The sequence below is a fragment of the Myotis nattereri genome, assembly GCF_964212035.1.
Source record: "Myotis nattereri genome assembly, chromosome: 1".
Taxonomy (NCBI): Eukaryota; Metazoa; Chordata; class Mammalia; order Chiroptera; family Vespertilionidae; genus Myotis; species Myotis nattereri.
In genome coordinates, this window is record NC_138075.1 from 205,310,355 (window position 1) to 205,327,435 (window position 17,081).

Sequence of the window (17,081 nt, forward strand, 5' to 3'; positions counted from 1 at the left end):
CGCCATTCTTTGTTTCTGAACCAACATGCTTTAGAAAAGGAGTCAAAAAAACCCAGTCTTTCTTACTGCTCCCTTGGGACAAAGGAAGTAAGTGGATTTTTGTAAGCCAGCCACCCTTTCTAACGAGAGTGTTCCCGTTTCAAAGAAGCTATTTTCTAGTGATGTGTAAAGTAAGATAAGAGCCATTTAGGAGTAGTGTGAAAATTAACAGGCCATAAACCATTGAAAAAATAAAATCTTATTGCCAGGGAAGTCCCGCAGCCCACACATGACTGACTACAGTAGGACCAGGTCTAATCAAGCAGCAAGCTCACTCTTCACCTCCACGTCAAAGAGCCAGCTACTGTAAGCAGAGGCACGCCGAGGGCAGGGACTATTAGCTATTTCCAGTTGCTCGAGTAAGGCACAGTGATACCACTGAAAAGCGGAGTGGGGAAACAGGATGGAAACTGCAACACACCAGACCGATTCCAAACCCCCAGGCATGCACCAAGCCCGCCAGGCCAGCCAGGCCAGCCCACGGCCTGCAGAGCGGACCTGGCAAAGCGCTGTGCTGCTGGCAAGACCTTGATCCCAGCTTGCTCTAGCCTCCTGCGCTTTTGGATTTCAGCACCATCTTTTTCTTCAGACTCCTCTGGAGGACGCTGCTCCTTATGACGGCCAGTGGGTAATTCTGACCCACCATCTGAAGGCTTCCCATCAGGGTCCATTTGGCCAGCTGGGTCCTCTTCCCAAGGAGACCCCACTTCACTTCCCTCTTCCTCTATTGTTTCGGGGTAGCTAGTGAGTTGGACAATATGGTTTACACCGAACGAACAGACTGGCATGGGGAGCGGACCACATTCTATACTACTAGTCATTCTATATTACTTCCCACTTAAAAAAAAGTCATCGCATGCAATACAATCCTGGCAATGAGACAAAAATTAAATGTAGTCATTTATAAATTAATGCAATGCACCGTAATCTCAATATTGATTAAGAGCTATTTCAAAATTGATCTTGAGTGGCAAAAACCCTTTCTGCTGGAATGGTAAAATCTATGCTTTGTTCAATAATTAAAACTTTTAATAAAATGCTGGTTCAGTGGAAAATCATAGATAATAAAGATATACTATCAGAAATAACCATGCAATGTTCAGGGTGGTTTTGCTGAAAGTATTGGAATGGACTGTAAGTTTCTTTTGTTGGACTATAAGGTTCTTGAAGGCAGGGACTCTATCTTATTTACTATTGGGTCCCCAGTGCCTAAAGGCAGTACCTTGTATGTAGTAGATGCTCAATAAATACTTGCCGAATAAATGAAAGGATGAAAACATAATCAGAGGTTAGGAAAAACACTGTTCCTTTAAAGAGTTGAGCAGTTCAATGTATCTTCCAATAAACAGGAGCTTCTACATGTGATTCTGAAGCATGTTCGATGAACCCCTTACATACTTGAGCTTTATCTAGATAAGCATGCATCTCAATAAAAAATTCTTTTTGCATAAGAATAAGTCTTTCTGCACCTAATCTACCAGAGTGGCAGTCATGCGGTCTCCACAAAAGAACATGGATGACAGATCTGTCCTCAACGTTCTGTCAGCAAGACCTGTTTTTACAAATCTGCTGTCAGACAAGTATTTGTTGAACACCTACGGTGTGCCAGGCACTATTCTCGGTACCTTCATGAAGCTTATATTCTATTATCACAATCTCTCTCCAAACATCTGTCCTGCCCATCTCCATGTGTAATCTCATTCATGTTTGGAAACAGTTATTTGAGCTTATTGGTGTCCAGGGGCTGCGGACCCCACACCACTCCGTGTTCAAGCCGGGCCTTACCTGAAGGGCCTCTCCCCACCCAGCGGGGAGGTGGCGGTGCTCCAGCTCTTCCGATACTCCTCTCGCTCTGCTCTCTTCTTTCTCAGGGGAGCGGGGACATAGGCCGTCTGGTTGCTTTTGTTCGGGAGGTACTGGTTAAAAGGCACTGCTGATTTCGGCTCACCGTGAGAAGTCCGCCTGGCAGACATGTCATCCTTCTTCACGTCCGGCAGCTTCCGATGTGGCAGGTCAGATTCCGAGTCACTTCCTCTCCCTGGGAAGAGAGGATGGGTGCTGAGGCGTGTGCCAGGCTAGCACTGACGTTCCTAACGGCAAGCAGGCAGTGTTAGGGATGTGGTTACATCTGCGGGTTCCGGGGAATTCTTCCTTCAATTATTCACTTAACAAACCTAAAGTATCAGTCTAAATGAATCTACCGTAGGAAAAGCTCTCAACTTTAATCAGGGGGAAAAAACCCTTCAAATTAAAAAAAAAATCAAGGTAAAGAAACAGACACATAGATACAGAGAACAGGCTGACAGCTGTTGGAGGGGAGGGGAGTTGAGGAGATAGTGAAAAAAAAGGTGCAGGGATTAAGCAAAAACAAAATCAAATAACCCCCCCCTCCCCCCTGAAAAACAAACAAAAAACTCATAGAAACAGACAACAGTATAATGATTACCAGGGGAAAGGGGGTGGGGGGAGGTAGGAGATAGTAAAGGGAGGATAAACAGTGATGGAAGGAGGCAACTTTGGGTGGTAAACATACTATGCAATATACAGATGATGCATTACAGAAGTGTACACTTGAAACCTACATAATTTTATTAACCAATGTCTCCCCAATACATTCAATAAAAATTTAAAAAATAGCCAGAACCGGTTTGGCTCAGTGGATAGAGCGTCAGCCTGTGGACTGAAAGGTCCCAGGTTTGATTCCGGTCAAGGGCATGTACCTGGGTTGCGGGCACATCCCCAGTAGGGAGCGTGCAGGAGGCAGCTGATCGATGTTTCTCTCTCATCGATGTTTCTGGCTCTCTATCCCTCTCCCTTCCTCTCTGTAAAAAATCAATAAAATGTATTTTTTTTTAAAAAAAGAGTAGTATAAAAAAAAATTTAAAAAATAGAGGTAAGACTAACTGTATCTGAGAATTACAATTAGCAAACCATTTGCAATAGCACTATATGTCCGCTCAGATTCTGCACCTCTCAAAAGAAAAACGAAATTAAGCAATAGAGTGTTTCCTGAGCACCTGTTGTCCCATGTCTTACACTGCGCTAGATATTCTGACAAATAAGAATTATAAAGCATTTTGTCTTTGAGGTACTTTTAACCAAGCCATTTAACACGGGGAGAATATTAGTTATAATTCAGGAGCATAGACATGTAGGAACAATCAGAATTCAGGAAAGTGGCCGATGTGGATTATAACCAAGGGTTTGCCTTCCAGGAAGTGGTTGGAGTTATAATAAATGCATATTCCTCTATATCAGTGGTTCTCAACCTTCTGGCTCTTTAAATACAGTTCCTCATGTTGTGACCCAACCGTAAAATAATTTTCGTTGCTACTTCATAACTGTAATGTTGCTACTGTTATGAATCGTCATGTAAATGTCTGATATGCAGGATGGTCTTAGGTGACCCCTGTGAAAGGGTTGTGCGACCGCCGAAGGGGTTGCGACCCACAGGTTGAGAACCACTGCATATTGAAGCCCTTCCTGGTACCCTTGTTGGAGGGAATCTTTTTTTTCCTGTGAGCATTCTGGCCTGATGACCTATTCTTTTCTTTTGCACATTGTACTTTCCATCTTGAATTTTTGCGAACAGAGCTTTGTATCATCCACAGTACTTATTACAGTGTCTTTGTACACAGTGGGCATCTTCAAATAGTCTGACAAATAAATGAATTGGTTTGGTTTAAAGAGTGTTTTAGACAACGCAAAGGAATTTAATGTTGCCTACATCAGTCTTTCATAGCCCCAACAATTAATTATATTGCATCCTTGTTTCCTGAGTCTCATATCACTGGATTTCTAGGATCCACAGAGTGAAGCTGTCATTTAAACAAACACTACTATCTATATAGAGAAAAGCCTAAGTGACCATTATGACCGAACAACTGGAATGACTGGTCAACCAGTCGCTATGATGCACACTGACCACCAGGGGGCAGACGCTCAATGTAGGAGCTGCACCCTGGTGGTCAGTGCACTTCCACAGCCAACCTCCCATGGCCAGCCCACCTCCATGGCCCCTCCCCACAGCCGGCCGGTCATGGTTGCCCCAATCGAAACCTCCCTCAGCCCTGATCCCCGGCCAGGCTGAGGGACCCCACCTGTGCACGAATTCGTGCACCAAGCTTCTAGTGTATAGATAATCACCATTTTAATGCTGGTTGAAAACTCTTAATCAATGAGAGCATTATGAGGCTATTCAGTCCCAAATAGAAGATTTCTGGTTTACACTTGTGAAAAGAGCCTTAAACTCAGAGGCAAGAGAGGAAGCAACCTTGCAGAGTGGGGACTGGAGAGGGTGGCAAGTCAGCTCCTCTTCACAGTGAGCTCTGCCCTCAGCAGCTCTGTTACTTCACCTCTATAAGCCTCAGTTTCCCAATGTGTAAAGTGAAGATAATAATACCACCTGCTTCCTAGGGCTGTTGGGAGGATCGCATACCTATAGAATTACTGGCACAGTGCTTGGCCCACAGCAAGGGCTGAGTACACGCTGACTACTCTTTATGTCCTGACAGTTCTGGGTCTGTCAGCAATGAGCTGTGGGCTCCCAGGCTTGTCTCTAACACACTTGACTGTCCTTTTCTATAAAACAGGAATGAAATGATTTGCCCTGGAGATGAAATGATTTAATAGCTTTTAAAAGACTGTAAAAGTTAAAAGCACTGACCATAAACAAGGGTTCATTGTTGCAGATAAAATAGTCAGTGTATGAATTATTCATGCCACTTGCTGTCCGTCTTCCTTCAGAGGCTGTGACCATTTCATTACTTCTTAGCTTTTAATCTGTAACTTAGCTCACTTCCCACCCTAGGTCTTTTATCGTGTACTGCATATCTGTCTCAGTGTCATACTGAAATGGTTAGAGCCCCGTGGATTGCTTTATAAACCAACACTGTGCCAAGTTCTGAGATTTGTTTCCCCATTGACAAAGGAGGAAACTGAGGCTCCGAGGAGCCAAGAGAGCCCATCCCCTCTCTCTGGCTGGTTATTAATAGACAAGAACTCCAATGTCTGTTTTCAAGACATCAGCCCAAAGTTTCTTCTTTGGAACATACTTCTCCTGGGAAATGTCCTCTGCTTAAAGCATCTGACTGGGGAGCACTGCATTTTTGTGGAATAAATAAAAGAAAAACAATGATTCTTCGATCATAACAGATTAGAATTGTCTCAATCCTAAAATTCCATAATCTATGAATCTTATGTGGGTATAATATCTAATTTATATATTATCTATAATTTATTGAATAAATGTGTCAAAATAGGTTGTTTATGTGAATTGACAGATCATTAACATTAACAGGCCACCCTTTTTATTAATTAAAAAATTAATATTTTTTCGCCCTAGCTGGTTTGGCTCAGTGGATAGAGTTCGGTCCATGTACTGAAGGGTCCCAGGTTCATTTCTGGTCAAGAGCACATACCTTGGTTGCAGGCTTGATCCCTGGTCCTGGTCGGGGTGCATACGGGAGGCAACCAATCGATGTGTCTCTCTCACATTGCTGATGTCTCTCTCTGTGTGTCTCCCCCTCCCTTCCATCTCTAAGGAGGAATGCCAGTGAAGGTCAGGGAGGAATGAGCACCTATCAAGCAAGACCAAGTGATTGAACGGACCCTGGGGACCCACAGCATCCCTACCAGATAGCTCTTGAGTCTGCAACCATAGGATCATGGCACCTCTAATGAGTGTTGCCCTTGACTGTCCCTACTGAATGGGTCAGTGGGCCTCAGAAGTAATAAAACAAAAGCTCGCCATATTGGCCCGATATGGAATTGGAGAATTTTGTAGTTAGGTTTTCCCTAATGGATTATGAGTCCTGAGAAATAAATTTTCAAGACTTAAAAAAATTTTTCTAAATCTGAAAGCGTTTATGAAGATGTGCAATCTTCTTGATCAGCATCATTTAAAAAAACACCATAAACTCCAAGGAAATATAACATCTACTTGGACAAAATTATACTAATTTTTTTAAGGCACATAAAAATGGGTGCTTTGCTTTAAGAACCTCATTAGGTCTTGATTAGTTTACAAGAACATAAGCCCGCAGGTATCAGGCTGATTAATGAAATCTGTGTGTAAGATGCTCTTTCATGGATGGTGTTTTGTGAAGCTCAATTTCATGTTAGTCTTTAGATAGAAAAAATATTTATAAAAGGACTCTAGCTTATCAATCTTAATTGTTGCTAACTACATTATGCCTCTGCACAGCTACAAATATGAGCAACCATCATCTCAAATCCCTTCAAGATGTAGCTCGTTATAAACTCTGGTCCCCTGGAAGCTGATGATGGAACAAAGGATCTGCATTACCAGTTATAAAGAACCAAGATGAGGAAAATAGTAATTTGTTAACACAATCACAATAATACAGATAAAGTAGTTTGGCTAAGACAGGTTTTGTAAAAGTCCATCTACCTTCTACTTTCATGAAAGCTCAATTGGATCATGCACTTGGGACTGAAACTTCTAAAACTGGGGATGGTACTTTAAGAGGCCATATTCAATTTTAGGAATGTGTTCAAGCACCTCACAACGCACTGTGAGATTCTGTAGGAACCACACACTATGTGGCCCCGAGGCTAATCCATCTCCTGGGAAGTTTAAGGACTAAACAAAAGCTCAGACATTCTAGAATTTAAAAAAATCTATTGGGCAAACAAAGAAGTGTGGGTAAATTAAGCTTAAGAGTATGTGATTTGGGTTCACAGTTTCTGAAGCTTACGTTATACTACTTACTGACAGTAATTTTTGTCACTTACCCATTTAGGAGCCTTACTTAACCTCTCGGAGGTACATCTGCAACTTTGGGTAAGAAGGAGTACCTCAGCCCCGTAGTAGGACTAAGTGAGGCACTTTGTGAGTACCTCATAATCTGTGCTGAGGACTAAATGAGACACTAGTCATAAGGTCATGGACTCAACGTGGACACATTAAGTACCCACCTATTTTAGTAACAGACTTTTATAGCTGAATCTTTTAGCTATAAAAGACAATTTTCATCTTGGAGAGTAGGCTTAAGTCTCTAGAAATATTAGCATCAAGAGATATTTTAAAAATACAAACAAAAAATTCCCACCAGCTTTAGTATCTGTCTGCAAGTCCATACATGCAGAACTGAGCCACTGTCCCTTCCAAAAAAGCACACAGGTGCGAAACACTAAGGTAACACAGCTTCTGGAAAGTATGCATTAAGTTGATATCAGGTTGCATGACCATACACTGTTGCAAAGAAAAATGACCATTCCTTACAGGTGCTATAACATCCACAGGATTCAAATCAAACCCAGGCTCAGAAAAAGGCAGGCTGGGTTGTGCCCTGTACTGTAAGGGCCACCTGCATCGCTCTCGGCAATGGTTGGGTATCATACCCCTCAAACAGATCGCCAAACCCGAGCCAATTAAAGCTTCACAACCCCAGGCTTCAGGACTTTGTTCAGTGAGTGGAGTGTGCTTCCAGTTTGCTGGAAGTCGGTCCATTTTCACTTACACAGTGTGGCACTCACTCAAACATTTCCCTTCCTCGTACCCGGAGGAAATAAACCCTTGGCACATTTTCTGAGCTAATGGTCTGCACAGCGTCTCGATTCAGGGAGACCCAGGGAGGAATGATGTCAGACATTTTCCAACAGGAGATATGCTCACTGACGCAATGTTCAAACGAACTGCTGGCAGAGCCCACCAAGAGTCTAAGGCAAAAAACAACACTGGCAGACTTTCCTTCTACCAGTTTAGAGTTACCAGGTCCCTCCTCCCCAGCGCCAGTCCCTCTGTGGGCCACAAGGCAGCCCTTGTTTGTGTTTCATTCTAAGATGTGCAGCTTGCGCAGGCTCCCACCTACCATCGCTGCTTCCCCTGAGGACTACATCTGGCGACGGCGTCTGCCGGGAGCGGGAGCCAAAGGAGTCCAGGCTGTCGAAGGAATCATCGCGGCCGTGTCGAGGGGGAGACAGGGAGTCACTACGCTCGGAATCCCAGCAGTCGATGTAACCACTGTCTCGGATACTCCGCTTAGGACTCTCAATGTCATCAGTCTCCTGTTCAAAAATAAAACATAAAAAAACAAACAAACACGACAGACATTATAGCAGCAGACTTTGAGCCTTCCATCACAGGAAAACCAGTCTCCCGTGGCCTCCAAAAATTCCTGCATCTAGCATCCGTAAGAACAGGTTATGACAACCAGTTAGCGAATGGATGATCATCTGCCAGCCAACATTTCATTTTTCCACCCTTCCCTGCTGCAACGTTCCCAACCAGAAAAATCACACCCCTGAAGAAAGAAAAATCCCCAGGAACTCCTACTCCACAATGTTTAAAAAAAGAAAATCAAAGGAAAGGGAAATAAAACATCATCAGGTTTGAATTCACAAGAATACAATGACAGATAAAAACAAAAAAAGGAAAGAAAACTAAAACCTTAACCTTGACCCGCCTTTCGGAATCCATAACCGCATGTCTGTTCTGGGCCGGAGCCCCGAGGTTAGCGGTGCAATTGCTCCTGTTTATGCGACCTGGCAAATGCACGCAGCATTTGTTGTTGCAACAGGATCAGATCCGTAAAATCCTGGAGCAGCGGGCTTCCCTCTCCTGCTACCTTGAAGGGAAATTCCTGCTCTGAAAGGGAGCTGTCTTTCTGAGGCAGAAAGTTAAAAAAAAAAAAAAAAAGCAATGAAAATATGCAAAATGCTTTTCCTGATGCCTCAGAAGAATCCAGGCATGCTCTCGCTCTCGGCCAGCTCCTGGCGCTGGGGGAGCTGAGAGCACTTGTGGCTGACCCACATGTTCAGAGCAGGGAGAACAATGGCTGTCTTTGACAGCCTGTGATTATAAATTCTTTTCAGCGCAAGCAGCACATACTAAAACACTGAAACTCCAGCAGGAGAAAGGTCAGTCAAAGCCATCCTCACCCGCCTATTATAATAAAAGCCTTGTTCCCGCCTGTGTCTTAGCATTAATTACAATAGTCCAGGCTGACGAAAACAAAAATAACTCTGGTCACTCAAAGATAAACCCCAATTTAATTCCCCCCCGATGGCCGCTTAAGATCAGGACTGTGGGTGACATTGTTCTCATCTGCAGAGACTGGAATGTCACACTGTGGATTTCCTGGGATGCTCAGGAAAGTCCCCTCCACATTCCTAAAGGAAAGAAAAAAAAATATTCTCCATATCTGAGATTTTGGAAACTGTCTATACTGGCTCATATGCCCACTGGAGTCAGTGCCTTTGTAGGAAGTGCCTTTGCCGGCTGTGTCTGTCAATTATATCCAGACCCTCTGACACAATCCCCACTGGGAGGCACTCAGAGGGGGTGGAGTGGCTGTAATTCACGGGGCACACACAGATTCTGCACAGGAGAAGGCAACGGGAGAGAGGAGAAGGGCAGGGCTGAGAGGAGCTCCTGCAGCCTCCACTCCGAGGATCTGATCAGTGCCTTTGAAGAATAGGTTGTCAAAGCTCACACACTCTACAGGGGAAGGCAGACATTCCAGCTATGGAAATGAAGGAAGTTTACTTGTAGGTCAAAAGTTAACCAGGACCTGAACAAAAGCCAGGTCTGGCACAGGAAGAATTCATGACCAACTTTTTCAGTATAGATCTAACTTGGATATGGTTTTGTATTTAATTTCTTAAGAAAGGCAAATAATTATCTTGTTTTATTTATCCACTGAGAAGAAGCCAAATGCTTCAGGATAAACATTGTTTTTATTGAATATTTACTACAGGTCTGGGGCTATGCTTGATGTTTTTTATATGTTATACTAGAGGCCCGGTGCACGAATTTGTGCACGGGTGGGGTCTCTCTGGGTGGCCTGCAGGGATCAGGCTGAAACATGCAGTCCAACACCACCTGCAGCTCCTATCTGCCGCTCCTGCTCATCCTGGCCCCACTGTGCCTGCCACGGGCTCACGCCCAATCAGTCCTGATTGGGGAGAGGCTTGTGCTGCCACAGCAGCGCTTACCAGCCATGAGCCCTGTGTCTGGCACCCTCCCAAGGGGAGTGGCCTGCGGGATTGGGCTGAATCTGGCTCTCTGACATCCCCCGAGTATTCGCACACTGGGAGAGGGCACAGGCCAGGCTGAGGGACCCCACCAGTGCACAATCGGGCCGGGGAGGGACTGCAGAAGGGCTCCAGGGCGTGTCTGGCCCATCATGCTCAGTCCTGATAGGCTGGACCCCAGCAGCAAGCTAACATACCGGTTGGAGCATCTGCCCCCTGGTGGTCAGTGCATGTCATAGCGACTGGTCGACCAGTTGAGTGTCTGCCTCTGGTGGTCAGTGCACATCATAACAAGCCGTTGAGCAGCCTTAGCATATCATTAGCATATTATACTTTGGTTGTTCAAATGTTCTGCTGTTCGGTCTATTTGCATATTACCTTTTTATTATATAGGATTATTTAATCCTCCCATCCTCCCACGCCAGTGATGTGGTTAGCACTGTCCCCATTTTACACAAGAGAAAAATAAGAATCAGAAAGAATAAGTAACCTGGGGTCACATAGTAAAGAAAGCTGTGATCCCAACACAGACCCCTGTCTTCACATCCCAAGGTAAACCTAACCCCATTTGATCAACTTTGTGTAATAACAGCTGCCACCATCAGCATCATTGCCTCTTCCAATTACTAGACACTGCCTCCTTACTCTGTGGATGATGCTAACCTTGGTAAAGTCCCTTCACTAAGTGCTGTTTATGCCCAGGTCCCCAAACTATAAATATTGCAAAAGAGAGGCAGTTGGGGCAGTTTAGAATAGGTTATCAGCATGTCTTGGAAGCCTGACTGACTGGGTTTTAGTCCTGGCTCCACCCCTTGTCAGATGCATGACCTTAGCCAAGTTATTCTACCTTGCCTACTCTCAGTTTTCTCATCTGTAAAATGGAACTAACCTATCTCACAGGATTGCTGGGAGGGTTAAGTGTTACTATATGCAAAGCATTCAGAAAAAAAATGCCTGACTTATGCTAAGTGCTTAGAAGTGTTAGCTATGGCTATAATTACTGATATGTATTCATCTGTATATGTAAATAACAATATATAAATCACATAAAACTTATAAATGTAGTTATATACACACAGAAACTCTCCTATCTCCTTCTTCATTTATATCGCGTATTTAGATGCTTTGGTCCAATTTCTCAATAGGGAGGGCAGACACTCAGGGAGCTGTGCCACTCGTTACATCTAGAAATGACAAAATTTTATAAACTGCTTGGGGCAGCATCACAAAACTGGATTTTCAAGAAAATAGTACCAAAAGGTCTCTCCAAAAGGCCCAAATGTTCCCCTCACCCCTACTCTACAAACCATAGGAGAACAGAAGTGAAGAAAAAGTCAGCATGGTTCTTGGAACCTCAGCTGCATTCTCACACTACTAGTAGTTATGGGAAAGAAAAACAGGAAGACTGTTTGGTTCATGACTGTGTAGGGAGCCAAGAGTAAAACCTTGGATTAAGTGAGAGCTGGAAGCTGGATGGCATGGCCAGTTTGAAAAGTGAAAACTAGGCTACCCATGGCCATCCTTGGCCACACTGGTCTCGTGGAACATTGAGGTGAAGCAAGAAGCTGGTTCTTCAGCCAGAAATATAGCTGTAGATTAGAGGCCCAGTGCACAAAAATTTGTACACTCGGTGGGGGGATCCCTCAGCCCAGCCTATGCCCTTTTGCAGTCTGGGACCCCTCGGAGGATGTCCACCTGCTGGCTTAGGCCTGCTCCCTGGGGGGGATCAGGCCCAAGCAGGCAGTCAGACATCCCTCTGGCAGCCTGGCAGCCCTCGGGGGATGTCCATTTGCCAGTGGGGAGCAGACCTAAGCTGCAGTCGGACATCCTTACTGCTGCTGAGGAGGCAGGAGAGGCTCCCGCCACCACCGCTGTACTGGCAGCCATCAGCCTGGCTTGTGGCTGAGCAGAGCTCCCACTGTGGGAGTGCACTGACCACCAGGGGGCAGCTCCTGCATTGAGTGTCTGCCCCCTGGTGATCAGTGTGTGTCATAGTGACCAGTCATTCCCAGTTGTTCTGCTGTTAGGGTCAATTTGCATAATACCCTTTTATTATATAGAATAGAGGCCTGGTGCACAGGTGGGGGCCTACTGGTTTGCCCTGAAGGGTGTCCTGGATCAGGGCGAGGGTCCCGCTGGGGTGCCTGGCCAGCCTGGGTGAGGGGCTGATGGCTGTTTGCAGACTGGTCAAGACCCCAGTGGGGACCCTCACCCCATGGGGGTTTGGCCAGCCTGGGTGAGGGGCTGAGGGCCATTTTCAGGCTGCCCAAACCCCCTTCAGGGTGGGGGTCCCACTGGGGTGCCTGGCCAGCTTGGGTGAGGGGCTGAGGGCCGTTTTCAGACTGCTCACACCCCCTTCAGGGTGGGGGTCCCCACTGGGGTGCCTGGCCAGCCTGGGTGAAGGGCTGATGGCTGTTTTCAGACTGACCAAGCCCCCCGGCAACCGAAGCTCCCAGCCTTTCCTTTTTTTTTTTTTATTTGCTCCAGCTCCATGGCCATGGCGACTGGAAGCAGGTATCTGGGGTTTATTTACTTTCTATAATTGAAACTTTGTTGCCTTGAGCGAAGGCAGCAGCCGGCCGGGAAGCTTGGCTTCTTCCATCGCTGGGGCAACCAAGCCTCCTGCTCACTCCAGCTCCATGGCCACGGCGGCTGGAAGCAGGTATCTGGGGTTTATTTACCTTCTGTAATTGAAACTTGGTTGCCTTGAGAGGAGGCAGCAGCTGGTGGGGAAGCTTGGCTTCCTCCATCATTGGGGCAACCAAGCCTCCTGTTTGCTCCAGTTCTGTGGCTGTCAGCTGCCATCTTGGTTGGGTTAATTTGCATATAGTTGCTCTGATTGGCTGGTGGGCGTGACTTAAGGCATAGTGAAGGTATGGTTAATTTGCATGTTTGTCTTTTATTAGTGTAGATATCAGATAGATGGACAATTGTATTGGATTCCATTGTCACCCAGAATTAAGCTTTGGGTAGAGAGTAGAAGATTATAAACCAATGCAAAGGCTAGCATAGTTTAAATTCACCTTTCTTGGGGTCTAGTTAGTCCTCTGTCTTTCACTTAGAAGCCCAGCAGCATCCTGTCTTCTACAGAGAGCACTCCAGGGAAGGGAGATAAGACTCCAATCTGTCCATTGTGCTAATTGCTAGTTGTTCCAGTAAAAGTGTGTTAATGAATGGGGTGAGAACAACCAGTTTCCATGACATTTTTGAATTATTTCACTCATCTGTCCTCTTCTTATTCCTTTTTGTCAGAGATAATGAGAACCAGCGAGTGTTTGGTAGATGACTGACTTATGGTATCTGAGAAACTCCAGATGCCTCTGTTTTACCACCAAACATTTCCTGCTTCCTTTGTGATTTATAAGGTGGCTCAATCCTGTTCTGGAGGTTTTCAGGTTCTAATTTTTCAGCCTGATGACCCATCTCTGCCCATCACACTCTGGTTGGGAGGCTATTCATTCCACGGATATTTGCTGAGTATCTTCTGTGTCCAGACACTCTCCTAGTGCTGGGGACACAACATTCAGAAAAACTGATAAATACCCCATCTTCATGGGCCTCATGTGCTAGTTTGGAAGATAAAATGTAAACAGAAAAACATGAATACAAAGTTGGGTGGTGTCACTGAAAAATAAGGCAAGTTAAGGAAAGAGAAGTTGATGGTGGTTGCTATGTTGAGCAGAGGTCTGGGCTTCTCTATTGTGACCCCTGTTATCCCCTTGTTCTGGTTAATACCCCTTGAAAAAGTAGTGGCTTAGGCCAGTCATGGTGTCCCTTGCCCCTGGTCACATGGCTAGTTCAGAGAAAAGACCCACATTGGGTCCGAGTACACCCCAAGGAATTTTACAGCTGGGACTAGGGGAAGAATTCCCTGCCTTTCTGGACAAGGAGCTAGAAGAACATCTTGAATCAGCAGGCGAGGAGCCATGGGTTGAAGATGATGGAGCAAAAAGACGGAAGGAGCCTGGGTCCCTGAAGATCACCAGCTTATACCAGCCCTGGGCTGCTCATGTCCAGACCTCATTTATGTGACTTCAAAATAAAATTCTATTTATTGAAGCTACTGTTAGACTTTTCTGCATTTCCCAGTTGAAACCAATCCTAATTGAGAAAATGAAAGAGTATATATTCCAGATAAACTAATATTTACAGGTATTAGGAAGACCTGTGAAGTTCAGGTCAGTTGCTGTCTATATAGAAGCCTGAGACTGCCACAGCTGGCCATTTTAGTTATGTCATGTTTTGTCCAATGATACTAACTACTCTCCCACATCCTGTGACATTATCTGTATTCATTAAAAAAGGCAACAACTGCTCACAATAACAGGCCATTTCAAGGCAAGTGAAATAACCAATTATCTCAATAGAAAGCCAAGCTAAGCTGAAGAAACCAATAACTTCTGAGATTGTAGAGGAGCTGGACTAGGGGTAAGAAATGGCAATACCAAGAAGAAACCAGATTCCAGGAGAATCCAGCAGGGGAACTGAGGCAGAGCTTTTGAATATGTGGTTTAAAGAGATGACTCATATCACTATTCCAGTGATAGCGAACCTTTTGAGCTTGGCGTGTCAGCATTTTGAAAAACCCTAACTTAACTCTGGTGCCGTGTCACATATAGGAGTTTTTTGATATTTGCAACCATAGTAAAACAAAGACTTATATTTTTGATATTTATTTTATATATTTAAATGCCATTTAACAAAGAAAAATCAACCAAAACAATGAGTTCCCGTGTCACCTCTGACACGCGTGTCATAGGTTCGCCATCACTGCACTATTCCATTCCAAATTTAATATATAAAGAATTTAGTTTACACAACTCCTGACTGGGTCTGTACTGGATTTGCACTTTCTCTAACTAGAGAGTTAGATAAAAAAAAAAAAAAAATTAAAGGACAAGTAAGAGCTAAGAAACACTAAGAAACAATGTATTGTGCTTAATGAAGTGGGTGTGTTTGTCCTATTTTTTAAAGTAATTTAGCTTTAAAACTTTGTTTATATGTATTACAACCAATATGAAGCATTGTCCATTTATAAATATGTGAGCCAGACAGGCTCCAGGCAAATGAGAAGAATTGTGAGGGCTATTAGCTTTAATTCAAGGAAAGAAGTCTACATTATTAGAAAGTTCAAGCAATTTCTTGCTTTCAGTATTAAAAGAAAAATGTTAGAGCATGGGCTGTTCCTTCGTGAGGTCTCATTAGTGCAGTTAGTTTGCATGTTGGAGAAAAAAGAAGAGCAAAGCCTCAGTTGACTTGCGCCCCAATGTGGGCCTTATCCAAAGCCCGTGAAAGCTGCTGATGACAAATGAGCCTCACCTATTCACTGAGGCTGGCTGGGTGGGGCTTCTCCTCAGTAATCCTATATCCCAGCACTTTGAATGAGTTAATCTATACTGCTGAACCTTAAAAAGGAACACACAGGCAGGCACACATAAAACATCGCACTGTCTCCTTGACAAATTCTTACTGTAGGTCTTTCCCATAATCAAATAAAGCTTTAAATGCTGTCAAAAATGTTTTCCAAATGTCCAGCTCATTCACTACAATGGCCATGAAAGGCACATCTTAGAAGAGAATATGCCTAATTATCCAGAGCCTGTGCAGGGTGGATGCCCAGGCAAGAACTTGGCTGATGCTGACCTCACCCACACCAGGGGCCTGACGGGTAATCAAAATGACCTTTAGGACAAAAGTGCAGAACAAGTCTTCATTTTTGTATAATGCTGTATTGTTTAATTCAGGCATTATTCCCCCAAGAAAACAAGCACCAAGCTCTTTGGCACACAAAGCCATATATTGACAGATTGAATCTGCTCTTTTGAAATTAAAGTTGGATGAGCTCAGGTCTCCCATTCTCCAAAGGGTATCAAAGTTCAGGTGAGCGTGGAATGCACGAGGGAAAGATGTCATTGGTTAGGACATCATTGGTATGGTAAGTGGCTGTTTCCGTGAGTGCATAACATTGTTGGCCTGTTCAATTCCACTGCCCAGAACTATAAGGATCTTAAAAACGGGCAAATGGGCTGCTTTCCCATCTCATCTGAACTTTACGGGATAAAGAACAAAAGCTGTTACCTTTCGCATCTGAGCCAGCAAGCCTTCGAACTCCTTCAAGTTCAGCGTCGTTCCACTGTAGGATGCACAGCTATTTGCTGCCTTTCCCAGCCAGTAAATGGTAACTAACACCTGTGAAACAAAACCATGCATAAGAGCGGGAGAGTTTTCTCTCAAGAATTACTTTTAAACTAAGGAGTCAATAAAGCTCCACTAACAGGAAATCCACTGATTTATGAAAACACCATCCTCGCCCTAGCCAGCTTGGCTCAGTGGATAGAGCATCGGCCTGCAGACTGAAGGGTCCCAGGTTCGATTTCCGGGCAAGGGCACATGCCTGGGTTGCAGGCTCCATCCCCAGTGTGGGGTGTGCAGGAGGCAGCCAATCAATGATTCTCTCTCATCATTGATGTTTCTATCTCTCTCCTTCTCTCTTCCTCTCTGAAATCAATATATATATATATATATATATATATATATATATATATATATATACACACACACACACACACACACACACACACACACACCATCCATGAGGTGACCATTAAATGTAAATCATTTTAATAAGAACTTAATACTGTATTGGTCAACACAAACGTGATTCAGTAGTTAAAATGAGACTCCAGTTTTAGAAAGAGCTCATCTATAAGACAGCAAGAAGGAAAAAATAAATCCTCTAAAATTATTTTTGTATAATGAAATATTTAAATATTCAAAATTAGGAAGCAAATTTTTTCAGAAACTCTTGGCATTTTTACCTAGACAGGTAATGACTAGGTTGTCAGTTCCTTGTGAGAGGGGTGCTTCCAAAGGTCTACACCTTCTAATTGTGGGCACAGAGGTTCTGCTAAGATCAATGGCAAAAATCCTGAAGAAGTGATGGAGGTTAATTAGTAGTTTCCAGCACAAGATCAACACAACATGTCTAACTAAGGTCAGAAGAAAACAATGTAAGAATACTATGTGCAGATATCCAGTCTTGG

The 17,081-nt window shown here is 44.2% G+C and overlaps 1 protein-coding gene across 10 annotated transcripts in view; it reads right to left on the reverse strand.

Annotated features, from left to right (window-relative positions):
* Window positions 1–17,081, reverse strand: part of LIMCH1 (LIM and calponin homology domains 1) — a 320,193-nt gene that overhangs the window by 75,644 nt on the left and 227,468 nt on the right. For 5 of the 10 annotated variants that reach the window (XM_081101116.1, XM_081101113.1, XM_081101115.1 and 2 more), the window contains exons 6-8: window positions 16,117–16,227; window positions 7,875–8,070; window positions 1,825–2,077 (exon numbers count right to left, since the gene is read on the reverse strand). In XM_081101116.1, the coding sequence (XP_080957242.1) occupies window positions 1,825–2,077; window positions 7,875–8,070; window positions 16,117–16,227 (560 nt within the window). Of the gene's footprint in view, window positions 1–537; window positions 781–1,824; window positions 2,078–7,874; window positions 8,071–8,458; window positions 8,784–16,116; window positions 16,228–17,081 lie in introns of those variants that run through there. The other 5 variants (XM_081101119.1, XM_081101117.1, XM_081101118.1 and 2 more) reach the window with 3 other exon arrangements.